A 27,189-nucleotide genomic window follows, 5' to 3' on the forward strand; every position below is an offset into this window, starting at 1 on the left:
CAACATACAAAGGGCTGTAAGGGCCACATTAAGAAAGATTTTGTGAATTAAGTTGTAATTTTAGGAGAATACAGTTAAGTTATTATAGGTCCTAAGTGCACAAAAATTCACAGAATCACTTCAAGCATTTATTACTTGTCTGTGTTAATTCATTGATTCTGATTGGTGAAAACCCACAATGGTGATTAATTGACACATCATATTAAATCTAGGGGAAGCTAAGAATCTGTTACCATAGAATCAGATGGACTTTTGTTTGAGCTGTAAAACAAACCTTTTTTTTTATTAATGAAATCTTATTTAAATTAATACTTTAATACTTTTTTACGTCTTTATCAGGTGATAAGGAGGATAAGCGCCAGGGTCTGGCTCACTCTGTGGGGATTTTTATTTGCATTATCACCTGCTCAGTATACGTTATTCCATTCATAGGTTGCTCACTGGGAACATAAAGTCATACAATACTGGCAGAAGAACAACAGAAATAAAGCTTAATATTTTCAACCTTACTCCAACAGCTAACTTTGTTGTTCACTCTAGCTTCCTACTTTTGTTCTTTTTAAATTGTTTGTCATTGTGCACCAAAAACACCACAAAGAACTCCCAGAGGAACATTTCACTGCTCAAGGCTTTCTCTTCTAAGTCTCAGGAGACAAAATTGAGATTCTCACTTCAGCCTCATTCAAGTTTCAAATAGTTCTCATTGGTTTCTCATTTGTTTCTCCTAAAATTCACTAGGAGAAATAGTTGAGACCATGACATGAGTCTTATTTGAGACTTAAATGAGAGATCTCATTAATGGCTCATTTTCATCTTTTTTTTTAAAATATATTTTTGGCCTTTTTGACTTTATTTGACAGGACCGCTGAAGAGAGACAGGAAATGTGGGGAGTAGTGAGTGGGGGAGGACATGCAGGAAATGGTCAACTGGCTGGGAATTGAACCGGCGACCCCTGCGATGAGGACTGTAGCCTCTGTATGTGGGGCGCTTAGACCGCTAGCCCACCAGCGCCCAAAAGAGTCCACCCCTTTAATTATAATAATCTGGCTAAATCTGGTCAGCCCTTTTGCGGCCCATATTTTAAATAAATGGTCTGTCATACCTGGTATGAAATCTCTATCTTTTGCAATTTTTCTCAAATCCACTAAATCTTTGTGAAGTTGTTTTGTTCCAAGCAGACTTGTAAAGGAAGGACCATATTGTGAAGTCAAAGAAGAGATCATTTCACATCTAAATAGCTGATCTTTAAGTGGTTCAAATGTTTGAATGAGAATTGTAAGTTTGTGGACAGTTACATTAAAATCGTAATTTTGCAGGGCACTATAAATGTTGATGAAAAGATGAGCTCAGGCTCTTTCTTTGCTCCATCTGAGCTCAACTTGAGACACAAAAACTGAGTCTGAAAAAAACAAATGGATGAGGTTAGATTGAGACGTTTGAGAGAGCTCCCTGATTTCTCCACCTGAGCTCAAAAGGAGTCACAACACTTGAGAAATACCTGAGAATCATTTCAGATTTTGACCAGATCTCATTTTGAACTAAAAGGGAGACTAAGCTGAGACTTTTTACAACTTTTTTCTGGAGGCAAGAATGAGAAACAGGAGACATAAGCTATAGTCTCATTTTGCTTTCAAACAGATCTCATTGTTGTCTAGGAGACATCAATGAAACACTTTTGAGATCTCCTCTCTACATTTCTTTTCCTCTGGGCTCTCTCTATGTGTAACCCTGCTTGTCAATAATGATTACAGAATAGTAATTTTGATTCAAATTTATAGCCACCATGATTTCACCCAAAGGTTTGTGACGCCCCCTTTAAACCCTCCAGGTCGGCATTTTGGCCATTGCTTTTTTTTTTAATTGGTTTTTGGAACTGGGGGTGACTGAGTGGGAGAATCGTAACATCTCTGTGATCCTGATTGACTTGTGTTAGTGAAAGCAACAAGATGGAAGTTATTAAACATCGCACAGAGTAGAGGTAGACTCACAACAACTGAATTTCAAACAGATAATATTTACTGAAGAAATGAATCAATAGTCAAGTATGCTCATTTGCTCATAGATGCTTTTATACAATCTAACTACTTTTTGTCACCCCCTGCTGGCTATCAAAACTACATGTTTAATCCACCTTGGCATAGACTTCACTTTTGAACCAGACTGTGTCCACTTCTTATACACACTCTAGTGTCTTCTCACCTTTACTGGTGTCATAGTGAAACCTTGCAGGTTTGGGGAACTGCAGACATTCAGCCTGTTTCCCGAAGGTCTCCAAGACAGATGCAGATAGAGTCTCATTCCTCCCTGCAGAGATCAGAATCTTACTGATTACATTTTCACAGTGAAGCATTCATTTTATTCTTACTCACAGATGTTTCTTTATTGTTTCACCTACATGCATGATTTAGACCTGCTCTTTTAACCTGGAAACATACCAAATAAGTAGAGTGACTGGTAATCGTTCTCTTTGTTGTAGGTGTGCATGAGCAGACAGTCGGCGCATGTCTGCAGGAAGCGATGGTAGGTCGAAGCCACTGCCACTGCAACACACGACACAAAGACTCATGATGAAGACTATATTCTTGGCAAACATAAGATCAAAGTGTATAACAGTTCAAAATGTGTGAAGTGTGATTACTGGAGAATATACTGTATCCTCAATGAGACAACTTACAGAAGATCTCCAAGTCTTTGTCATTGGTCAGGGTGGCATTGATCGCAATTCTTAGACATCGGTCCTCCCTAAAAAAGATCAGACAGGAATTCAAGTAAACCAAAAGGAAAAACACGAGCTGTCTGCAGCAAAAGAACTGACAAGACCAAGAGCCCACAGTCCTTTCTGTAACCTCCCAGGGCCAATAATGTAAAATGTAACCCTTTTTATTTACTGTTGGTGTTGGCGTCCACTGGGTTGTCCCTTGTCACTGATTATGTTTGTGTTTGTCACAGACAGGATCTCAAAGCATACAAGGGGAGGACAGTTTCTGGTTTGGGGATCTCAGGATTACATCTCTGCATTTTACAGATGATGTGGTTTTGTTGGCTTCTTGAGGCTGGGACCTCCAGCAGGCATTGAGGGGCTCAAACTACTATGACGCAGTTAGGATGAGGGTCAGCACCTCTAAGTCTGAGGCCACGGCTCTTGGCTGAAACAGATGGGTTGATTCATGTGACCCTTTGCTCTAATTGAAAGAGTTGAAATATTCTTCACATGTGAGGGTGAAATGGATTGTGGATTTGACAGACGATGAGATTGCAGATACAGAGTGGAGGATTCTGGCACAGCATCACATTCTTCCATGCTGCACAGAGAGGAAAGGAAGTCTAAAAGGATAAAACTCGAGCAGCACTTGTTGTATGAAGAACAACTTTATTCTTAGAACAACGTGTTTCAGATTGTGGTTTTCATGTATTCTGTCATTTCTTCATGTATTCTGTTGTCTTTCTCAATGCATCCTGTTACTTTATGTATACCCCTCTAAAAAGGTCTTGTTTTTAAAGTGTTTTTAAAGTAGGCCGTAAATACATCAAACATGACATTTTTTTAAATCCCTCCTCTGCACAGGTAAAGCACCTATTATGGACTCAACATCACCTAGGTCCCTGATTTGACACTCAACCTGGGACAATGATACCCCTTTTCAACCAAAGCAGTTTCAGGGCCGGTTTGGAGCCGGCGCTCAATTGAGAACAGGTTTTTCGTGTTTCGACTGTGAGTGAACTGGCTCCCGGCCAGGAAAACCGGTACCAGAGCGGCTCCAACCTTTTTCTGGTCTAGAACTGTGAACCGCTTATGTCAGGGGTGGGGTTGCCCTGATCAAAAACACAAACCAAACGTGTTCCTGCCATTGTCCTGCAGCCAAAAAAGAATAAAGACTAATGGATTCCAAGTCAAAGCAGGGGTCGGCCGAGGAGAAAAGCTGCAGTTGTCCGCCATTGTTGTTGCTGTGAGGGAAAAGCAGTCACGTAAATCTGACGTCATAACGTGCCTCTTCCACGGGCTCGAGTGGGCAGAAAAACAGACAGGTGCCGTGTTGGTTCACGAGTTCAACCAGTTCCGAACCAGCGCAAGCACCAGCCCAGAAATACAATCCAGTTTGCGTTGGTCGAAAAGAGGTATGATTAGCCTGAAGCCCCAGGACCACATGCCCAACCCACCTTTGGGGTGACCTTATTGGCTGACATGTATGTGGATGCATATGATTGGATGTTTCAGACTTTTTGCTGTCCTTAACCTATCCTATTTAAATGCTGTCTGTTGTATGTTCTACTAAGACCCCATGAGATTGCAGATACAAATTTCTCAGCCTTGGGGATAACGTGAAGAGCTCAAACATCCGGGGTTGGAGTGGAGCCACAATTCTTTTGAAATGAAAGGAATGCATAGACTGTATAAATAATGGACGTAGTATCCGTGACGACACCCATCTGTTTCTGAAGCTCTGTTTTGAAGCCAATCGTCGGCGGGAACCATATTGGAAATGTTGAACTCAACACAACTGCTGTCAAGCAACTGTGAGGTGTGCTTTGAGTCTCCTCGCCAACAGCTACAGTGTTCCCACCTGTCAGTCAGATCAGCTCTGCCTCTCATAATGGAAAACTCGTAATCCTAATATCTTCGAAATTGGTGCGTACGAAAAAAATCACCCCGTTCACTGGGTCTCATTCATGAAACGTGAGTAAATCTGTGTGTAGATTTGCACATAAAAGCTCATGCTACTAAAACTCTACTCGGGATTCATGAGCGGTGCGGGAAACTCAGATTTGAACATAACCACGTGTGTAAGATCATGAATGCCAACCGATCGTAAATTGACAGCGCACTCCCGGTTATCATCAATTAGCATAAATCCCCGCTCATGAATAGCAAATAACCACCATATAAGGACACAGACCTGTGCATCTGGTCGGCCTGCCCTGCAATCAATGTGCAAGGAAAGAAGGATAGAGAGTGAAAAAATTACTTCTCCGAGGCAGAGATTGAAATTATTTTGGGCGAAGTCGAATCTAGAAAGCACATTTTATTTTCTATGGATCTAAAATGGTAAGTCTCTACATATAAAACACATGCATTTGTATAGAAGAAGAAGCTAGCTGTCTCTCACAGCTCCATTCTCCAAACGGGTGCCAACTTATGAAGCTGTCATGCGTCCCACTGGGCCAGTGGCTAAGAATCCCAGCACGGAGAGCACCTGCAAATGTATGTGTATGGCGTGGCTTCTTTTAGATGGCCTCGTCAGATTAGGCTCCAGTTAGTCTGTGGGGTTTTTAACAAGTAGTTCACAATCTAGATAAACCTAATCTAGATCTCAAAGCTTTAATTGCCAACTTATTTGTTGTAAAAATTTGTTATATATATATTTGTAATATTTTGTCATGTTTAAATTATGTGTCTCAAAGGCAACTGCGTATTGTTTACATAACAGAGTGCAGTACGTATTAAAATTGTAATTTCCGACAGTGACAAGCAGTATTTATGTGTATTCCTACATTTACACAAGCGCTACACACAGTCGGGAGCAGGTGTAGATTTTGTGAGTAGTTACTCACAGATCAGCGCTACTAAAATATTGATGAATGCGGAAATTTCCGCTGCACACGGTTTACACACAAATTTGTGCTGCTCACGTTTCATGAATGAGACCCATTGTTTGCCGATCAAGAAATTAGCTATCCAGACTACACAAATTTTTTGTACCAGGCTGTAAACATGTTTATATCTGCTGTAAAGATCGGCTCTTTTGAATTTGTGTGTATGTGGTTTCCGGTACTTCCCGAGCCAGCCTCAAGCGGACACTCGAGGAACTGCAGTTCGTATCACTAATGCATTGGCTTCAATTCTCACAGCCAGAGTTTGCCGCTTGGTTGCATGGGATTAGGATGCTACACCCAGCCGAGCCAGTGGGGTGCTTCACACATGTTGACAAGAGTTGATACCCATCAGTTCCAATGCTGTGTCAGTAAAAATGGCGCCAAAATGATTAATTTGCAGATGTGTTAATAACTGGAATTCAGCCAACGATTAGCCTCAACATAGCCAACAGAAACAGATGGGTGACGTCACGGATACTACGTCCATTATTTATACAGTCTATGCTTGTGACTGTTTGGCTTGACAACATGGAATCATTTGGAAATAAGTCGCTCTTGAACATTGATACTTTTCATCATGTGGGACACAATGAGTCAGCTATAAGTGGATTCATAATTCTCAAGCATAATTGTCAATATGAGCTGGTGGCAGGATGTTTGCTAGACTCGATCCACTTGAATAAAATTGGTTATGTGGAGTTATAGACAATCTATACACAGTGGGAATATGAACTTAAACTATGAATAAATGGATCACACTGGATCCAAAGTTGGAAAACACATTGGACATTAGTGTATTGCTTCACCCAGAACACACCTCCAAACTAGTCCCTCAGTTCATACCGCAATGTCTTTGAGAGATGATCGTATGCTCAGGTGCTCCTGCTTACTCCACTCTAGTGTCAGATGTCATCAAATATAAGTGCAGAGAAAAATATCAGAAGACAGAACTTACTGTCTTGTTACGTGCTGCTGTGGTATCAGGCGGTTGGCCTGTTCTATGAGCAGAGTCTCGTTGTGTGCTGTCGTATTCACCACCATCCACATACTCTCCGTATTCTCCAAGATGGAGGCAAAAAGTTCATTATTCGCAAACCCCTCGATTAAAGTCCACCTGCCCAGGATCTGATCAGAGCAAAGACTAGTGGTCAGCTTCCTCCAGTGTCACTCATGATTATTAAAAGTTAGACATAGGTCAAAATGCAGTGGATTTGGGTGAATTCACAGGTCAGGTATTACTCTGATGTAAACACAGGTTCTGAGACAATGGTACGTGGACTGTACCTGGGGGAGCTCATGTGCTGGCTGGGTCAGCTGACTGCAGTCGTCTGACATCGGTGCGGCTGTGCTGAAGGACAGCAGAGAGACGAGGACAAAGGGTAACAGGAGCGCAAACATGACGAAGAGAAGCAGGTCACACTTCTCTGCATAGCTGGAGCACCTGATATTTAAAGGCAGGTTGTTTACACTGGCTCATGTGCTCATTGGATGAGGGAGTGAGTTTGCAAAATCTGGAACTTTCAGTGTTGACCAATCCAGGAAGAGTTGAGTTGTACAAACCTTTGGTGACAACATAAGCAAATATTTTGTGTTTCTCCCTGGCTTCCCATCACTTCTTGTGCACACACCATTTCCCATCATCTCTTCATTATTTTTTCAGCTTTATTTACCTGGAGGAGCCAGTTGGTGGCAGTCACCTCATTGAAAATGCTGAAAATGACAGATTATCATAAATACAGTTCAGGATTGAAAGCCTCAAAAGTTTCATAGTGCCAGCCTGTGAAATACAACTTCAGCAGTAATAAAGACGTAGCACACAGTTTGCTGGTTGCATCTGAGGTCCAGGTAAGAGTTTCACTTCAAACAAAAGTAAATCCTCTGTGGATATTCATGGTCCCCAGAGTCTGTGCTGGATGAAACGTCCTCTTGAACACATGACACAACAAGCCAATAGAACTAAAATTCCCGAACACACCTGTGTCCTCTTTTAATTTCACTGACAGCATGGTCTCTACTGTAGAGTGTTAAATAATGACAACACACACACCAATATAATCACTGCCTTTTATTACACGTACTCATTGGCTTATCAATCACAGAATTGTTGTGATTTCCTCACACAGCAAACAATCAGCTCTTTAAATCCATCACACAAAAGCTCTCTACATGCTGTTTGAAAAGAGCTCCATGCTAACTGTTCTAAATACACGTATTAATGTCCATATTTACACTTTGAACAGAGGAAACAACAACTCCATTCACCTTCATTGACCTGAGAAGAGCACAGATTTGTAGAAACTTCAGCTCCTGAAACAAAACATCTGAGAACCTGAAAATCCACTTCAGTGACTGAAACTGAGACAAGATTCATCTTTTGATACTGAAGCTGAAAACATGAGATCAGAAAAACATGAGACTGAACTGACTTCATCATCATCATCATCATCATCATCATCATCATCATCATCACTTCATCAACGTCATCATCATCAACATCAACATCATCATCATCGTCGTCGTCATCAGCATCATCATCATCAACATCATCTTCATCATCATCAACATCATCATCATCATCATCTTCATCACTTCATCAACGTCATCATCAACATCATCATCATCGTCGTCATCAGCATCAGCATCATCAACATCATCTTCATCATCATCAACATCATCATCATCATCATCATCAACATCATCTTCATCATCATCAACATCATCATCGTCAACATCATCATCATCATCATCATCATCATCATTGTCAACATCATCAACATCATCATCGTCAACATCATCATCATAATCATCATCATAATAATATCTATTATTTCTCTTTCCTCAAAGCAATAAAGGAAAGAGAAGTAATAGATATTATTAGTAAGAGTAAAAACAAAACATCAACTGATAGTTATCATATAGATATGAAAACCGTAATAAAGGTTATTGAGGGGATTTCAAAACCTCTAACTCACATTTTGAACTTATGATTTCAAACAGGACAATTTCCAAACAAAATGAAAATGGCTAAAGTCATACCAATGTTCAAAACTGGAGACAAACACCACTTCACAAACTACAGGCCTGTTTCTCTTCTTCCACAATTCTCAAAAATCCTAGAAAAGCTCTTCAATAAGAGATTAGAAAAATTCATAGGCAAACACAATTTACTCTCAGACAGTCAATATGGCTTCAGATCAAATAGGTCAACATCACTAGCTCTAACTGAACTCATTGAAGAAATCACTAACTCCATGGACAAAAAAAAGATCACTGCTGGGGTATTCATCGATCTATAAAAAGCATTTGACACAATAAATCATGAAATATTAATCAATAAACTGGAACGGTACGGGATCAGGGGGTTGGTTTTGAATTGGGTAAGAAGCTATTTTAAAAACAGGCAACAGTTTGTGAAGACGGGACAGTTTGAGTCGAAATGTTTGGACATAGCTTGTGGTGTCCCCCAGGGGTCTGTGTTGGGACCTTTATTCTTTATTCTCTATATCAACGACATATGCAAAGTTTCCCAGGCATGTAAAATAGTACTTTTCGCTGATGACTCAAACTTTTTAGTTTCTGGTGAAAACTTCCAGCAACTTTTCCATTTAATCACCTTGGAGATCTGCAAATTAAAAATATGGTTTGACAAAAACAAATTATCGATTAATTTAAACAAAACAAAAATCATGGTATTTGGAATCAATAAATCTAACAATAACATACAAGTACAGATTGGGGGGGTCAACATAGAAAGAGTGCATGAACACAAATTCCTTGGTGTAATAATAGATGAAAAAAAATTGCTGGAAACCTCACATAAAACACGTCCAATCCAAGCTGTCAAGAAGCATTTCAGTTCTCGCCAAAGCCAAGCACATTCTGGATCATAGATCACTTCTTATTCTCTACTGTTCACTGATCTTACCATATCTCAGTTACTGTGCTGAGGTGTGGGGAAACACCTATGAAAGCTTCCTGCAACCACTGTCAGTCCTACAGAAAAGAGCTATCAGAATAGTTCACAATGTTGATTTCTGTGAACACACAAATTCATTGTTCCTCAAATCAAAAATATTGAAATTATTTGACCTTGTAGATCTTAAAACTGCACAAATTGTGTTTAAGGCAAGGAAAAATCTCCTTCCAGGAAATATTCAAAGATTGTATTGTGAAAGAGAGAGGGGTTATAACTTAAGAGGGAAGTTCAGATTAAAGATGATGAGTGTTCGGACCACAAGGAAAAGTTTTTGTATTTCAGTCTGTGGTGTTAAACTATGGAACAGTCTCAGTATGAAACTAAAGCAATGTCTGAACATAATTCAATTCAAGAAGAAGTACAAAGAAATGATTTTCATGAGGTACAAGGAGGAAGACTAGTGCTGAGAATCACGAGGGGTTCACTTTTGTTTGTTGGTGTAAATATGAAGGTAATATATGAAGATTTGACGTGTTGGATTGCACTCGGATAAGGACAGAAAATAATGAATAGAGGGGTAAGATCAGATAAGTTTTAAATTCTTCCTACTCCTTTTTGCACATGTAAAGTAAATTGTTTCACTGCTTGCTAATATTGATTTTGTTTCATTTGTATAACTGTTTCTTTTTTTTCTTGTATGTTTGTATAACTCTTTCTTCTTTTCTACTTGTATGCTTTTATTTTGTATTTTTACTTTTACATGTTCGAAATAAAGTCATCAAATCATCATCATAATCATCATAATCATCATCATCATCATCATCATCATCATCGTCGCCGCCGTCGTCGTCATCATCATCATCTTCATCATCATCATCATCATCATCATCCTCAACATCATCATCATCATCAACTTCATCTTCATCATCATCAACAATATCATCGTCAATATCTTCATCATCATCATCATCATCATCATCATCATAATCATCATCATCATCATCATCATCATCGTCGCCGCCGTCGTCGTCATCATCATCATCTTCATCATCATCAGCATCATCATCATCATCCTCAACATCATCATCATCATCAACTTCATCTTCATCATCATCAACAATATCATCGTCAATATCTTCATCATCATCATCATCATCAACATCTTCATCAATAAAATCATCAACATCGTCATCATCCTCGTCAACATCTTCTAAACATCATAATCATCATCATCAAAATCAAGAACAACATCATCATCTTCAACATCATCGTCATCATCTTCATCATCATTATTATCATCATCATCTTCATCATCTACCTTTACTGTTTCACTGATACAGAGACCTTCACTGGTAGTATCTTCAGAGCACGATACTTAGAAGTCCAAATGTATGGAAACATCTTGTGAATGAAAGTGTGTGTGAAGGTGTGTATGTGTGTGTTGGTGTCAGGATCAGAGAATGACAGCTTTCTTCTGTCCCAGTCCAGATGAACTCTGATCCTCTCAGGACATCCTCTCACTGACAGATCAACACCCTCACCTGACGGGGTGAATGCTGTGTATTCATCATCATCAAACACTATTCTCCATAATCCAGAGTTAATGTTTCTCTTCCTGTCTGCAGACTCCTCAAACACACCCACTTCCCAGCACATGCTCTGTCCAACCTCGACATCCCAGCTGTGAGTCCCTGAGTTGAAGCCCTCAGAGCCCAGGACACAGCACCTGTAATTAATCCTCTCTGGATTATCAGGAAGCTGCTGTGTCTCCTCTCCTTGTCTCACACAGATCAGATCTTCAGACAGAATGAGTTTTGAACCAGCAGTGTTTGGGTCCAGAATCACAGGACTGTAGGAGACCATGTCCTTTATCTTGTTCCAGATGTTGAAGCTCAGGTTGCCCAGGTGTTTGGCCACATCTATCAGAGCTCCTGAGGGCAGCTGTGGATCCTCCAGCAGGGGGTGCTGCTGGACTCTTTCCACTGCAGCCTTGTAGTTTTTCAGGAATGAGACGTCTGCAGCTCTCAGCTCCTCCTCTGTGGCTCTGACTGTGTCTGAAAGAGCTGCTATCTCTCTGCTCACAGCCTCCATCTCCTTGTTCATCCTCTGACTCTTCTGCTCCTCTTCCTCCCTCAGTGCAGAGATTCTGGTCTCCTCTTCCTCTTCTAGAAACTGGTGAAGCTTCTTAAACTGCTCCTTTATCTTCCTCTCTGTGTCTGCAGTCTGGACCTTGATGTGTTTTCCTGTTTCATTCCAGTCTCGTTTGACTTTTTTAAAGCGCTGCAGTTTCTCCTCTATGGGTTTCAGGGAGTCCTGGAGCTGGTCCCTGAGATCTGGAGCAGCTTCATCGATGGGTCTGAATGTGTGGTTGGTGTGTTTTTTAGAGTCTCTGCAGACGACACATGCTGGCTGCTGATGATCCAGACAGAACAGTCTGAGTTTCTCAGAGTGCAGACTGCAGAGAGCCTCAGAGTCTGATGAAGCTCTCTGATCTCTCTGTAGTAAGAAGGCCTCACACAGGTTCTTCAACACCAAGTTACAAGGAGGTTCAAACTTTGAAGGTCTCTTACAGACTGGACACTCCTGGGTCTGTTTCTGTGTCCACCAGCTCTGCAGACAGGCTTTACAGAAGCTGTGGCTACATGACAGAACCACAGGATGTTTGAAGATGTCATGGCAGACAGAACAGCACAGATCCTCCTCGAAACAAGAAGCCATTTTCCTCTGAGTGAAGCAAAACTCACGACAGGCAGACAGCTGGTGAGGCTCCACTCCCTCCTCCTCAGAGTTTACTCTAACTTACTTTCACTTTGACTCGTGTGTATTTGAAGCTCTGTACAGTCTGCAGTCACTCACTGGTTGAAGTAAAGGTAGTCCAGTTTTTCCTGGATTCCCTCCTGGAGCTGTCCTCTCTCTGGACGTTGTCTTTTAATAATTCATCACAGTGACTTCTCCTCTGTTGTGCATGTGTCCGTGTGTGTTTATAGAGAAACTGTTTCCTGGTTTGTCTGTGCTGAGTCATAAACAGGGTGGAGCTCTGTTGGTCTGTTTGGAAGTCTGACTGGAGGAGTGTTGGTTCTTAGATAAATCCAAAGGTGAGAGTTTCCATGGTTGAACTCAGATTAAGTAGAAACTTTTCTCTGAGCTATTTTCCAAAGTGCATCAAGTGTTTTGAGTTTTCATCATATAAGCAAACGTCTTTAAATGAATTTCACACAGACAAATGAAAAGTTTGAACTATTGTTAATGTGATAAGTTGGTAATTACCAATTCTGTGATAAAGCTTGAATGCAGCATGACATGAAGAGGCTTGTCTGAGAAATATGAGGGAGGAGCCACTGATGTAAATCTTTTCATCACCCATAAGAGGTGCATAAAGGTTTGATTTAAAAACACATAAAGACATATAAATGACCTGTTTCCTTCACTCCTCTTTTGTCATGTGACTTCAAAGGTTGTAAAAGATCATGTTACATCAATATTTGGATGTTCTTACTTTTTTAACTAATGTTTAATTATTAATAGAATAAGATTATAAACCCTGAGACATACAGCAGAGAAATAGATACTATAATGTATAAAGTGAGGTTATGTGCATTGGAAGAGGAAACATTACAAACAGGGTATTTCTGTGTGATGGAAAAAAGGGATGTTATCTTTCCCCAAAAGTCTGCCCAGCATTAGATTTCACATCTTAAAACATGCTCCAGTCATAAAGACGTTGAATAACACTGACTTTTTCCAATGTTGATTTGTTTGTAACAATAAAAGTATAAATTGATTCTCATCCACTTAATAAGGAAAGTGTAGCAGAAACAGGGCCAGTATGTGAGTGAGGAAGGAGACTTTCACAGCAGCTTCATTCATTCACCTCATCTTCTGGGTGGGGAGCACTTCTTTTCTCTCTCTTGAGCTCTCTAACAACTGGGTAACATGTCTGCTGCAGGCTGTTGCTAAATGCTGGGAGGGTGCTGCAACAGTCTGAAGTTTTGAATCCCAACACTAGCTCTAGTTTCACTTGTATTAAAGGATACTGCATGTTTTGTAGCATTAATATATTTATGTAGATAGTATTTATTTTTCCTGAAATACCTGTTCTGGGCTACACCCAAATTTTTTTCTCCTCCTTCAAGTTCAGGACAATAATATAGTTCCAATGGCATACTTTCTTCTTCTATTGGCTGTACAATTTGTGATTCCTTCAATCATAACTTGCAGCCCCTTCCAGACGCAGACCTCATTAGTTCTACACAAAGCACCAACTCATCAAAACACTAAACTGAGTTGCTGTCTTCTTCAGGGCAGTGACCTTAAGAAGGCCGGTGCTGTAGACAGTCCAGACAGCTCTGTGTACACAGGCTGTTCATCCCTGCACTTGAAACGCTTGCTTTTAGACATGTCTTCTTATCATGTCTATTTGGTCCTTAATAACATCTTTAAAATGCCCTGGTTCATTGTTAACAGCACTGTCAAAGACTTCAGACATGTCTGAATAGCACTGTGCAAATTCTTGTTGAGCTGCTGCCTGATGCTCCACTGTGGGAAAAGGGTTTCAGCCAAACAGTGAGAATCGTGCCAAAGAGGACCCAACTTCCTGGTGAGAAGGGTCTGCGGTCTCTGCTGATCAAACAAATCAGCAAGGTCCATGGTTTCTGTGATATCAGTTACAAATCATCATGTATATCAATTCACCTGAAGCAGGGTGTAATCCTGGGCAACATGGAGAAAAATAAGATCTCACATCTGCAGCAAATATTATGTCTGTTGCTGTTTTGATATCGGCAGAGTTTTGATAAAGACTGAAGCACAAGTAATGTCAATGTGATTACCAAATGTGTTGGGTCAAATACAACTGTTGGAACAGATAACAAATCAAAATAATCAGTTTAATACAAGCTCTCAGTGGAATAGTGATAATGTGAAGCATGACAGTAACTCATCATCTCAGGTAATATCTCATATCAAAACCACAGTATGATGATATATGTGACGGGTCAGTGTTGTGGGGTTTGTCTGTTTCCTGTCTGTTGCATGTGTTGTATTTTACTATGTAGTTTATTCAGACTGCCCTTGAAGGACATGCAGCCCCCAGGCTGCAATCAGCGAGCAACAAGCAACAGGCGTGAGACGCGGTTGGAAAGATGAGTTGATTAGAAAACAATGTTGGTTTGCTTTCTACCATACAACAGTGGAGCACACAGCACTGAACGTTACCTGTGAACCTCTTGATATGTGCTCAGGTTGTTTTTCACTGGCGTGGTAGAGTGGCTGACAATCTTGCTGGAGAGTCCCTGTTATTGGCTTCAAAAATACACATGAAAGGTGAAGATATCGATCTGATTACACTCTGTACTCTATTATGATGTTTCAAATAATCAAACACATGGTGTGGTGGGTGCTTCAGTAGCAGTTACACAAAAATTGACTTTATAACAGTAATCTGAGTAGATGTAATTAGCTACATGCCATGGTGGATCCGCTGCAGCTCTGTACTCTCTTCGTGTGTTTGCAGACAGGTTGAGGGGCTCAGATGTTGAACCAGGGATTCACTTTATTGTCCAGGTCTACGTGAGGTCGTCCTCCTTAATCAACCCAAGTGTTATACAACACGTCTGTCCAGCAGATGGAGCTATTACATGAAGTATGCTCAGTGTGTGAGTGACATGAGCTACACTTATACAAACCCCTGTTCTGGCTCGAGTTACATTTATAAAGCACCTCTCTTCAAGTTATGATGCTGTCCTTATTGAACCCACTTATCAAACAGCCCAGGGAACACTCAGCCATAAAGTGAATGTACCTCTCATGACTGAGGCCAGAGCTCACTCACAACTCCAGCACCCTCTCTACTTTTAAGATTAGGCTTCAAGCTTTCCTTTTTGATAAAGCGTATAGCTAGAGCTGGCTCAGGCTTTGACCAGCTCTTAGTTATGCTGCTTTAGGCTTAGACTGCCGGTGGAACTGGCACACTGAGACACTGGTATCCTATCTCACCCCACCATCACTTACTTTAACTCTCCCTGTCCCATTAAAGTTACTAACCATTGACCTTTCTGGAGTCCCTGAGCTCCCTTGTCTCGTAGGTTCTTCTGAGTTGCTGCCGTAGACGTCCTGCTGCTAAGGACGTGCCAGACTCCAGCGTCAACAGCTACTACTACTACTACTACTATCCATCCCATCACTATCTTCTCTCTCTCTTATTCTGTTCTATCCCTCTTTCCAACCCCAACTCGGCCGAGGCAGATGGCTGTCTAACATGAGTCTGGTTCTGCTCGAGGTTTCTGCCTGTTAAAGGAAGTTTGTCCTCACCGCTGTAACTAGCTCAATACTGTGGGGTGTTGAGAACCACACGGATCATTTTTACCTGTAAATTGTGTCATTATTGAATTATATTGTCATCATTCAAATTGAGTCTGTATCTGATTGTGAACATCATATTAACACTTATAGCCTTCTTGTATGACGTCTTAGGAGCTCTGAGAGCCATTTATTCAATTCAGCTGTACTCATCATTGTTTAAAACTTGAAGCCTTAATATTTTAAAACTAATGAGTTATAAATAATGGAGAGTGTGTGCGGATAGAGAAACATATTTATTTCTGCTGTAAAGATGGGCTTTTTGAACGGGTGTGAATGAATCCTCTGGTGCTTTTGGAGCCGGCATCAAGTGGACAATCGATGAACTGCAGGTTTCTGCACTGGCTTCATTTGTCAGGACTGGAGATTGCAGCAAACATAGAGATGAGATGATACTCAATGATGCTCAAAATAACAAAATAACATAAATACAGTCTAGGATTACACGGGTAAGTAATGATGATTCTTAATGAAGAACTAGACTGAAAAATACAGGTCAGGTTCACTGACAGCATGGTCTCTACTGTAGAGTGTTAAATAATGACAACACACACACCAATATAATCACTGCCTTTTATTACATTTACTCACTGACTTATCATTCACAGAATTGTTGTGATTTCCTCACACAGCAAACAATCAGCTCTTTAAATCCATCACACAAAAGCTGTCTACATGCTGTTTGAAAAGAGCTCCATGCAAACTGTTCTAAATGCACGTATTATTGTCCATATTGACACTTTGAGCAGAGGAAACAACAACAACTCCATTCACCTTCATTGAGCTGAGAAGAGCACAGATTTGTAGAAACTTCAGCTCCTGAAACAAAATATCTGAGAACCTGAAAATCCACTTCAGGGACTGAAACTGAGACAAGATTCATCTTTTGATCCTGAAGCTGAAAACATGAGATCAGAAAAACATGAGAGACTGAACTGACTTCATCATCATCATCATCATCATCATCATCATCATCATCATCATCATCATCAACACCATCAACTTCATCGTCACCCTTTATCATCATCATCATTAACATCTTACTCAACATCATCATCATCAAAATTCTTCCTCATCATCATCATCATCGCCATCGTCATCATCTTCATCATCAACCTTCACTGTTTCACTGATACAGAGACCTTCACTGGTAATATCTTCAGAGGATGATCATCAATCCAAATGAATGGAAACATCTTGGGAGTGAAAGTGTGTGTGAAGGTGTGTATGTGTGTGTTGGTGTCAGGATTAGAGAATGACAGCTTTCCTCTGTTCCAGTCCAGATGAACTCTGATCCTCTGAGGACTTCCTCTCACTGACAGATCAACAAACTCATCTGACGGAGTGACTGCTCTGTATACATCATCATCACACAAATCTTTAAAAAACTCTATTCTCCATAATCCAGAGTGAATGTTTCTCTTCCTGTCTGTAGACTCCTCAAACACACCCACTTCCCACCACGTGTTCTGTCCAACCTCGACGTCCCAGCTGTGAGTCCCTGAGTTGAAGCCCTCAGAGCCCAGGACACAGACACGTCCATCAATCCTCTCTGGATTATCAGGAAGCTGCTGTGTCTCCTCTCCTCGTCTCACACAGGTCAGATCTTCAGACAGGATTAGTTCTGAACCAGCAGTGTTTGGGTCCAGAATCACAGGACTGTAGGAGACCATGTCCTTCATCTTGTTCCAGATGTTGAAGCTCAGGTTGCCCAGGTGTTTGGCCACATCTATCAGAGCTCCTGAGGGCAGCTGTGGATCCTCCAGCAGGGGGCGCTGCTGGACTCTTTCCACTGCAGCCTTGTAGTTTTTCAGGAATGAGAGGTCTGCAGCTCTCAGCTCCTCCTCTGTGGCTCTGACTGTGTCTGAAAGAGCTGCTATCTCTCTGCTCACAGCCTCCATCTCCTCCTTCATCCTCTGACTCTTCTGCTCCTCTTCCTCCCTCAGTGCAGAGATTCTGACCCCCTCTTCCTCTTCTAGAAACTGGTGAAGCTTCTTAAACTGCTCCTTTATCTTTCTCTCTGTGTCTGCAGTCTGGGCCTTGATGTGATTTCCTGTTTTATTCCAGTCTTGTTGGACTTTTTTAAAGCGCTGCAGTTTCTTCTTTAAGGGTTTCAGGGATTCCTGGAGCTGGTCCCTGAGATCTGGAGCAGCTTCATCGATGGGTCTGAATGTGTGGTTGGTGTGTTTTTTAGAGTCTCTGCAGACGAGACACGCTGGCTGCTGATGATCCAGACAGAACAGTCTGAGTTTCTCAGAGTGCAGACTGCAGAGAGCCTCAGAGTCTGATGAAGCTCTCTGATCTCTCTGCAGTAAGAAGGCCTCACATATGTTCTTCAACACCAAGTTACAAGGAGGTTCTGATCTTGAAGATCTTCTCTTACAGACTGGACACTCCTGGGTCTGTTTCTGTGTCCACCAGCAGGCATGCTTTACAGAAGCTGTGGCTACATGACAGAATCACAGGATGTTTGAAGATGTCATGGCAGACAGAACAGCACAGATCCTCCTGTGTGTGTGTGTGTGTGTGTGTGTGTGTGTGTGTGTGTGTGTGTGTGTGTGTGTGTGTGTGTGTGTGTGTGTGTGTGTGTGTGTGTGTGTGTGTGTGTGTGTGTGGAGAAACTGTTTCCTGGTTTGTCTGTGCTGAGTCATAAACAGGGTGGGGCTCTGTTGGTCTGTTTCCAGTTTTGAAGTCCGGCTGGAGGAGTGTTGGGTCTTAGATAAATCCAAAGGTGAGAGTTTAACTCATGTATGAAGTAGACACTTTTCTCTGGGCTATTTTCCAAAGTGCATCAAGTGATTTGAGTTTTCACCATATTAGCGAACGTCTTCAAATGAATTTCACACAGACAAATGAAAAGTTTGAGCTATTGTTCAATTGGACAGCTCAGAGCTACACTGGTTCAGGAGCTAATAAGATCAGGTGAATTTGTATGAAGTGAAGACATGATTTTGAACTGTGATCACAAAGCCTGATGTACCTCCACAGGTCTGTGGCTGATCAGTGAAATATAAGCACTCCACGACTGACTGGAGTCTCATTGGAGTGGAAAAACGCAAACTGAACACCGAGGTAAACACAGAGATGTTGAATGTGTATAATAGTTAGCTGGATAAAGAAGTACCACAACACACTTTTTTTTTAAATGCGGGATGATTTTGATGAATGAGCTTCTTTTCCATCCAAAGGGCCACTAAATACATCTACAATGAGATGATCGGGCAGGAGAGGAGAAAAGTTATGCAGATTTAACACTAGAAATGCCAAAACGTTTATTAGGCCAATGATCAGGAGGTTTATACAGCCTTCTTCTGGCCCTGCTACGTCCTCTGTTTACTTTTCTACAGCGATCACGAGCGTATTTTGTTAATTTACAGCTGATACATGTTGTTGTTTATAATACAGCAATGATTTCAGAGAAGAATAGAGAGGAGATGTCAGAGGAGTATACCCAACCAATGTTCTGTGATTAGATTTGATAGTGTGGTACTCACTGCCTACAACTAACTCACCTGGAGTCTTAGAACCCACCTCTGCTGGCCACTTGTTGTCTTATGAGGAGTCTTTTCAACCAAACATAGCACTCCAGCATTATTATAATGACAATGATAAGTTAAAAAAAAACCTACTACAAAGGTCAAAAGAGGATGAAAAGGAGTGAAATGAGTTCCAAATTACTATTTAAAATACTTTTCATGGATATATTGTCCTATTGTGTTCCTTTGTGACGTTTCTTTTCCTTGTTGGCATTTTACGATCGAGCTGGTTAAGGGAGAGAGAAGCAAGATAGTAGGTAGTGAGTTAAAGTTGTTTATTTCAACAAGAAAAGATTTATTAAAGAATGGATGACTAATTTTGGTTAAGAGTCAAACTTTTTCTTTTTAACTGAAAAGAACAAAATAAACCCTGACTAACTAACCAACCCAAACAACAAGAGAGCAGCACCCCTAAACCATGGTGCACTTAACAGATACTCAGGTGAGTGAATGTGCAGAAAGTAATCTGAACCTGGTCGTGGAACACAAATGTAGATCAGAGACAAACAGATTTTCAAGTTAACAGGACTCACAAACAGAAGAGGGGGCGTGGCAGTGGATGCAACAAAGACAAATTTGAATCTTTTTTCATTATTGTGTATTTCAATTTAGAGTTGTCCCATCAAAAACAGAGCTCATCATGTCTTACATCAGTGCCTCTGGTCCCTCCTCACTTCCTCTCTGCTAGAGCGAACTCTGACGTCACGCTCACAGCTGTGACATCGAGGTGGAGGGATCGGACTTAGACTTTTCTGAGTGACCTTGGTTACAAGTAGGGTTGCAAAATTCCGGAACTTTCAAAGTTGGAAACTTTCCATGGGAATTAACAGGAATTTATGGGAATAAACAGGAATGTATGGGAATTTACTAAATTGAAGGTTGGCTCTTAATAGGGAACTTAAATGTAGTTTGGGAAAATATATTTCAGCATAATCCTGACTAAAATAACCAGATTTCATGCAAGTACAGTTGAATATCTCTGCTATTCCTCAATCACATGCACATAGCACACTGCCTGCAGCAGGGCTATTCAGACCACGCCCCCTACATGCACTGTGCATTCCTCCATCACATGCACAGATGATTTCTAGAATCCTGCAGAGGTTAGGCTTGAGAAACGTGAGGGAAGATGCTTTTTTATTAGCATGTTGAATGGGACATTTTTGGAAGGAGAGCGGCTCTTTTCATTTAACATTTTGAATGGGACTTTGTTGGGATTGCATTTTTGTTAATTTTTGAATGGGTTGGGTCGGGGGGGGGGGATGAGTACTATTCAACTCAACATTCATATTTTTATTCCCTCAATGAAAGAATTGATTGTTCAATAAAATATTTAACACTTGTTAAAGTTCTACTTACAAATAAATCTGTTTTAATTGTATTATTTTGGATGGATGTCTGCTTATAACAAAACAAATATGTATGCTTTGATATGATTCCTTTCTATTACTTCACCCTCAATTCCCATTAATTCCCATAATTCCCATGGAAAGTTTCAAATTTGGAATATTTCCAAAATTCCCCAGCTTAACTTCCCATGGAAATTTACCGGAAACTTTCCACCCCTTTGCAACCCTAGTTACAAGTCACATAAATTAAGGGTTTTATGTTTATAAAAATGCAGCTCCAGTTCACGTTCTTTCCCGACCACCAATGAACGGGACATCAACCTAATCTCGCGAGAACAGACTTCTCCTGACAACACTGTACGTGGCTTCACAGCTGAGGACTGGGAGTGTTTACTGGGATGTTTGGCAGTACCTGTGTGTTATGTATCCTTCACTTCTGACTTTATGATTGAAAGAAAGCGGAGGCTGTTGTCGTGAAACAGTTTGTGTGTCCCCGGCAGCCTGCAGCAGGACTGACGTTAGCTTCACGGACTGCCACCAGTGCGGGATCCGCTGCTGCAGGAGGGCTCCCCCCGGTAGATCACCCAGCCTGTCGGTCTGATATGGCGGAGATCGGGTCGTCGGTTGAATTCTCCGGCTCTCTGAGGAGCTCGACCCTTCCTCCGCCGAGGACCCGCATCTTTAAAATCATCGTGATCGGGGACTCGGGGGTCGGAAAGACGTGCCTCACCTACCGCTTCTGCGCCGGGAAGTTCCCCGAGAAGACGGAGGCCACGATCGGGGTAGACTTCAGGGAGAGGCTGGTCGAGATTGACGGAGAGAAAATCAAGGTGTGCACTGCAGTCTTATGACACCTCTATAAATACAAAACATGATGCAAGACCCGGATCAGGTGATTTTTAGGGAGGATTTAATCATGCAAAATGTAAACACAGAAGAAAAGAGGTAGGGAGAGTGGGGGACATATGTCTACGGAAGCCCTTTGAGGACCTACATCCATACATTTAATTTAGTCCCTTTTCCTACTCTTTACTTCAGACCCAGAGGTCCATATCAGCTTAAAAAGGTATACAAACTGGAAAGAAATAACAAATATAATGATAATAATAATAATAATAATAATAATAATAATAATAATAATCTTTAATCAAAAACTATGTTACAAAGTGCTTTACAATGCCTCTAAGGACATTTTAAAAGGCCATACAGTCAGTGCAAATGTCATAAGCGTTAAAAGAACATGAAATCATAAAAACAAATTAATGCAAATTAAAAACAAAATAAAAATAAAATAAAAGCAGGACCCTGCGCAAGACACCTTGATCAAATAAAATCAGGAAATGCTCTCCTATAAGAGAACGTTTTGAGTCCACCAACCTAATTTCCTCCGGCAGTTCATTCCACAGCTGTGGGGCCCGGACCGAAACTAAAACGAGTTTTTGGGACCGAAAGCAGCTCTTTGCCCGAGGATCGCAGATTGCACACTGGAGTGTAGGGTGTTGAAAGGTCAGAGATAAATCCGGGGCCGAGACCGTGCAGTGCATTAAAAGTAACCAATAAAATCTTCAAATCAATTCTAAATACAGGGTCAGTAAGAAACAAAGATCAAATAACTACAGTGTGCATGTTCATCATGATTAAAACATAAAAAGACATTTGTTCCAGTGTTTTCACAAACAAGAAAAACACCTTGTGTTACTTAATGTGGACTGAACGAGCTCCCTTAAAATGTCATTATCTGAATCATTAAGGCGACACATACATTTAGATACATAACATTTCTTAGCACAGCATGAAATGTAGGGACATTATTAGAAACAAACATAAAGCTTGCACTCGTCCATCTTGGTAATTTGAGAAAGATTCTACACGCTGTAAAGTCATTTGTGGTTCATTTCTTCAGATGTCGGCATATTTATCTCAGGTAACACTGCTGGTTTCCCGATAATAACAAGATGATGTCCAGGGTTAGTAACTGATTCTGTCATCCTCTTGGTAACAGCGCTTGTTTTCTTGTGAAAACAGGATCCTGTCATCACGAGAAAACAAGCTTTCTTATTTCAAGTTACTTGCTGTGAAATTTTGTTACAAGATGAATAATTAATACCTTTACCCTAATATCTTGTAAAAATGCAGAGATAGGTACTCTATTGTGCCACTGTATTTTACCCAGAGGTTGGAGAAGCAAGCCTCTGCATGCTTGACATCTTTTTTCCCTCATTAGTTCATAAGTCTGCTTTTAAAAAGAGGGGTGGTGGAGAGCTGGTTTCATTGAAAAGACTCCTCCATATCAGACCAGCTGAGTGGGGCTGCACGGGTCTCTGCAGATTGGTAGGGTAGCTAGCACGATGGTGAAACAGATCAGAATCAATCAGAATCAGAAATACCTTATTTATCCCAGGGGGGGAATTCAGTCATTACAGTGCCTCCATACACAGTAAGTTGTCCAAATACAATAATAAGCTATGTAGAAAATAAATACATGGTTGAAGTCCCCAGAGATCAGGAAGAGGGCTCTCTGGTGGTCTGACTCCTGACTAGTCCTGTTTGCTCGTCCATCTTATTAGCCAGAGATCTCAATACACGATGATACAATACAGAGCTTCACAGTTGCACAGAAATTGAACGTTGTGGACTTAATTGAAATAAATGTATGAGTTCACGCAGTAAGACTGTTTAAACTGCTTCCCTCTGGTACAGCCCCCCAAAAAGTATGTCATATATACTGATGAGACTTCTATTCCAGATGTTATGGTTAATAAATGTATCTTTCATCATGGGAAAACTGTTTTTGTTATTCTGAGATAATTAGAAGGATAAGATACAGTTAATAATTAAAGGTGGATCCATGTCTGCTTAGGGCTTCCATCAAATTTCAAGATTCAAGATTCAAGAAAGTTTCATTGCCAAGTGAGCTCGCACACACAAGGTATTTGACGTGGTGATTGGAACAATGGTACTCCCTACAACAAGACAGAAGGGACAATAAATATAGAAACCTTAATCTAAAATTCTAAATTGAATATTATCTGTCCAAAGAAGTATAAAAGTACTATTTAAAGACATAAATACATGTGCCTAAGCCAGAGTGCACATTTTAGCAGATGAACATAATTATACATTTGGCTACAGATTAAATTACAGTATTGCACGTGTGTTGTGATTTTGCCCAGGTCTGTATTCCCTTTAACACTAAAATGATAGGAAAGATAGTAACTTCAGAGTTACATGTGGGAACAGATCTAGTTATATGGTCCATCAGGGCTTGGTAAGTCAAACGAAAAAAGGGAGGCTATACAAAAAAAGAAAATGCACTGAATGTAAACAGTGTGTGTGTTTACAAAGCAAAAAGTCAGGAGGAGAACACTAAGACTAGAGCTTATAACTTATAGAACTCAACTAACCCTAAAAACAGCATTAAAAACTCCCTCAAACATTTAAAAACAGCAGCTGCCTGATGTAAAGTAGACCTTCTTTGTTGAAGGGACAGTAAAGCCACTTCATGAAACTCAGGCAATATGTGTTATGGAGTTGCCAGAAATACAGGATATAAAGATGATACGAGAGGTGAAGGTTACATTAATGTTCTAAAATAATTTATCTTGAATGCTTGAATATCTGCTGATATTTGCCCTGTTGACAGATGCTGGCTCAGCAGCAAATAATTCAAGATTCAAGATTCACTTTATTGTCATTTCCTTTCATACTTGCATACGTAGTGGAACAAAATACTTTTCTCACCAGCTTGACAGTGCATATATATAAAAAGACACTAAGGGCACATAAAACACATAAAATACAGTGTTATAAGGAGGAAGGTGCATCAGTCGGTAAAGTAAAATGCTTTTTGTGGGATTTGTTCTGAGAGGTCACTCTGTCAGCTAAACATGTGTTGAAATAATGTTTTCTTTAGCACATAAAGTTAATGCTTGTAACCTAGCATGCCTAGCTGCTGATTCAGAGAAGAGGGGTTTTTAGGGCTACACTGGTGAAGATTTATCCCAAGAACAGACATCACTGGAAGGATTGGATTTGATGTTTGCCTTTGACTGTAGGAAAGCAGTATAGCTCTGTAAGCCGACAAAGAGGGGGATTATATGAGTTCATGCAAAAGTTCATAACTTTTGAGCGGAGTTTGGTGTGAAGTGTCCATGGTAAATTCCATGTCATAGACCAACATGTTTTCTGAAGCGGTGCGTCACTGTGGTTTGTATATTTTGTTTTCAGTTTTTTTTTTATTTCTTAGCGTTTTGTCTTGCAAAAAGGAATTCAGCTATTTCCACTGATCTGTCTCCCTGCTGCCCCCTATAGATCCAGCTCTGGGACACTGCGGGTCAGGAACGCTTCAGAAAGTCCATGGTGCAGCACTACTACCGCAACGTGCACGCTGTCGTCTTTGTCTATGATGTCACCAACGCTGCCAGTTTCCGAAGCCTCCCCGCCTGGATCGAGGAGTGTAAGCAGCATGCTCTGGGCACAGAGGTACCCAGGATCCTTGTAGGAAACAAGTGTGACCTCCAAGACTCCATCCAGGTGGGCACAGATGTTGCACAGCAGTTTGCTGACGCTCACTCCATGCCCGTGTTTGAGACGTCTGCAAAGAACCCAAACAGCCAGGGAGACGGTGGGAGCTGTGGTGGAGCAAACAGCGACCATGTGGAGGCTATTTTTATGACCGTTGCTCACAAGCTGAAGTCTCAGAAACCTCTGGTGCTGAGCCAGCCACCCGAGGGGTCAGGGGTCACCATCAACCTCAACAGGGGGAGGGATGACGGGGGAGATGGGTCCAGAAGCTGGGGCTGCAGCAGCTGCTGAGGGGGAGATACGTGAAGGACCACAGGGAGAAATCTTCAACCCCGGACTGCACATGGCTGAAGAAAGTGAGGATGGGATGAGCTAAGGGAAGAGCGAGGATCTAAAAGAATGAAGGTTCTAGAAAAATGGCTTCATAATCAGCACCACACATAGTTTAATGTCACTGTTAGAAGAGGATACAGTCTTTTGTCAATGCTTGTGCTAAACTTTATAAATTATTCTGAGCTACTATGAACAGAATAATTATTGTCCATCATCCTGAACAAAGGGCAAACAATCAGATAAGTCCTGAGCCACATGAGGTTTGAATTCACTCTCTCTTATATGTTCTGAGGACAGAGAACATGGTGACACAGTGTTAGCACTGGATTACTTAAAGAGAAAGACCAGTAAATCATAGGGGTTCAGAATTTGGTTTCTGATGCAGACTTGACAAACTGTGCCATTTTATTTGTATTAAGCCTGTTAGAGAGGTTTTAATTGGTTGATTCTTAAGCCATCATTAATGACAAACCAGTAATGACAGCACTGTATTAACAGGTGTGTATGTTGGTTTGTCTGACCCTTACTCATGGTTTGGGTTGTCACTTCCGCTGAGATACCCTTCAGATGGTAGGGGTCAGTTTCATTTAAGGATTTCATTAAAGGCGCACCATTATCAACGTCACTATGCTTTTCCATTCAGTTTTTCTAAAACATATTGTGTGTTTTCAAACCTTTAAACATTTGAAATCCACTCATTCATTCAAAAACATTCGCAAAATTGCAATATTTAGAAACCTTCAATAGGTTGCACCAGCTCCGTGTACGCTCAAACGTAGCTGAGTTTGACTGCGATTTTTAATTGAGGACAGGGTTTGCACTCTACTCACATTTCAGGGGTTGCACCAGCTGAGATAGTTCCAACGTAGGCTCAAGTTAAATCTACATCCTCCGTAAAACTTGGGTTGTCATGGCACATCATTTTGAAAGATGTGATAACTTTGAGGATGCAGAGGCTAGGAGGGCTTCACCGGCTGCTCTTCATCAACAACACTGACAGATCCTGTCTCAGAAACTTGATCTCTATTCCTGCTTTGTTGTATCTGTGCAATGACACAACAGAGTAAACTTACATTAATGTATGTTGTAGCTGACTGTCATCTCTCAATGCTGCTTGTTTTTTTACTCTCAACTTATCATAAGGCTTTGTCATATTTCATTGTTGTTGTCGATTCATGGCAGTTCACTGAAGATATTTTTGGCCCATTCGCATTAGAGACAATCAGGCTTTAGAGTCAGCACTGTAACAAACATATCATTAAGGAGAGAGCTGTTTAGTGTTTGGCCACAGGAGGTACAAATATCATCTTTTCAGGAATATTTTGGATAGTGTGGATGTTACGCTCTTCTTGTTAGGGTGAACCTGACGTCCCCATGGTACAAGTAAATATTGAGACAACTTGTCACAAACTAACTAGTTTCAACGCATGGTGCCGTGTGGACTACGCAACCCAAATAAATACACAACCTATAAATAGCTGGTGCGACAGGCCACTGATTTGTAATACTCATGGTTGCCAGACAGCAAATCTTCTTTCCCTGACCAATACACTGCTGAATTTATCACATGGTTTCAACCAG

The 27,189-nt window shown here is 40.9% G+C and overlaps 2 protein-coding genes and 1 pseudogene across 5 annotated transcripts; 1 reads left to right on the top strand and 2 right to left on the bottom strand.

Moving 5' to 3' along the window:
• Positions 1-10,273: 10,273 nt before the first annotated feature.
• Positions 10,274-12,497, bottom strand: LOC117817578 (zinc-binding protein A33-like). Its single transcript, XM_034690332.1, has one exon. It carries the CDS (start codon positions 12,225-12,227, stop codon positions 10,830-10,832), a length of 1,398 nt encoding a protein of 465 aa, XP_034546223.1. The 5' UTR covers positions 12,228-12,497; the 3' UTR covers positions 10,274-10,829.
• Positions 12,498-14,659: 2,162 nt separating this feature from the next.
• Positions 14,660-26,233, top strand: rab33ba (RAB33B, member RAS oncogene family a). 4 transcript variants are annotated; one of them, XM_034689530.1, is made up of 6 exons: positions 14,660-14,831; positions 15,022-15,163; positions 18,514-18,597; positions 18,855-18,938; positions 21,252-21,581; positions 25,063-26,233. In XM_034689530.1, the coding sequence occupies exons 5-6, from the start codon at positions 21,354-21,356 to the stop codon at positions 25,564-25,566; spliced, it is 732 nt and encodes a 243-aa protein (XP_034545421.1). In that variant the 5' UTR covers positions 14,660-14,831; positions 15,022-15,163; positions 18,514-18,597; positions 18,855-18,938; positions 21,252-21,353; the 3' UTR covers positions 25,567-26,233. The 4 variants fall into 4 exon arrangements, with proteins under 4 accessions (XP_034545421.1, XP_034545420.1, XP_034545419.1 ...); XM_034689529.1 differs by having other exon boundaries at positions 18,524-18,597; XM_034689528.1 differs by having other exon boundaries at positions 15,022-15,150; positions 18,485-18,597.
• Positions 16,902-18,356, bottom strand: LOC117817052 (annotated as a pseudogene).
• Positions 26,234-27,189: the final 956 nt, after the last annotated feature.

This window comes from Notolabrus celidotus, chromosome 8, assembly GCF_009762535.1.
Source record: "Notolabrus celidotus isolate fNotCel1 chromosome 8, fNotCel1.pri, whole genome shotgun sequence".
Classification (NCBI taxonomy): Eukaryota; Metazoa; Chordata; class Actinopteri; order Labriformes; family Labridae; genus Notolabrus; species Notolabrus celidotus.

What these genes read in the sequence shown, in the direction of transcription:
- LOC117817578 (XM_034690332.1), bottom strand. Translation starts at nt 12,227, where the DNA reads ATGGCTTCTTGTTTCGAGGAGGATCTGTGCTGTTCTGTCTGCCATGAC.
- rab33ba (XM_034689530.1), top strand. Translation starts at nt 21,354, where the DNA reads ATGGCGGAGATCGGGTCGTCGGTTGAATTCTCCGGCTCTCTGAGGAGC. An exon ending in TTGACGGAGAGAAAATCAAG is followed by an intron (nt 21,582 to 25,062) that starts GTGTGCACTGCA and finishes TGCCCCCTATAG; the next exon opens with ATCCAGCTCTGGGACACTGC.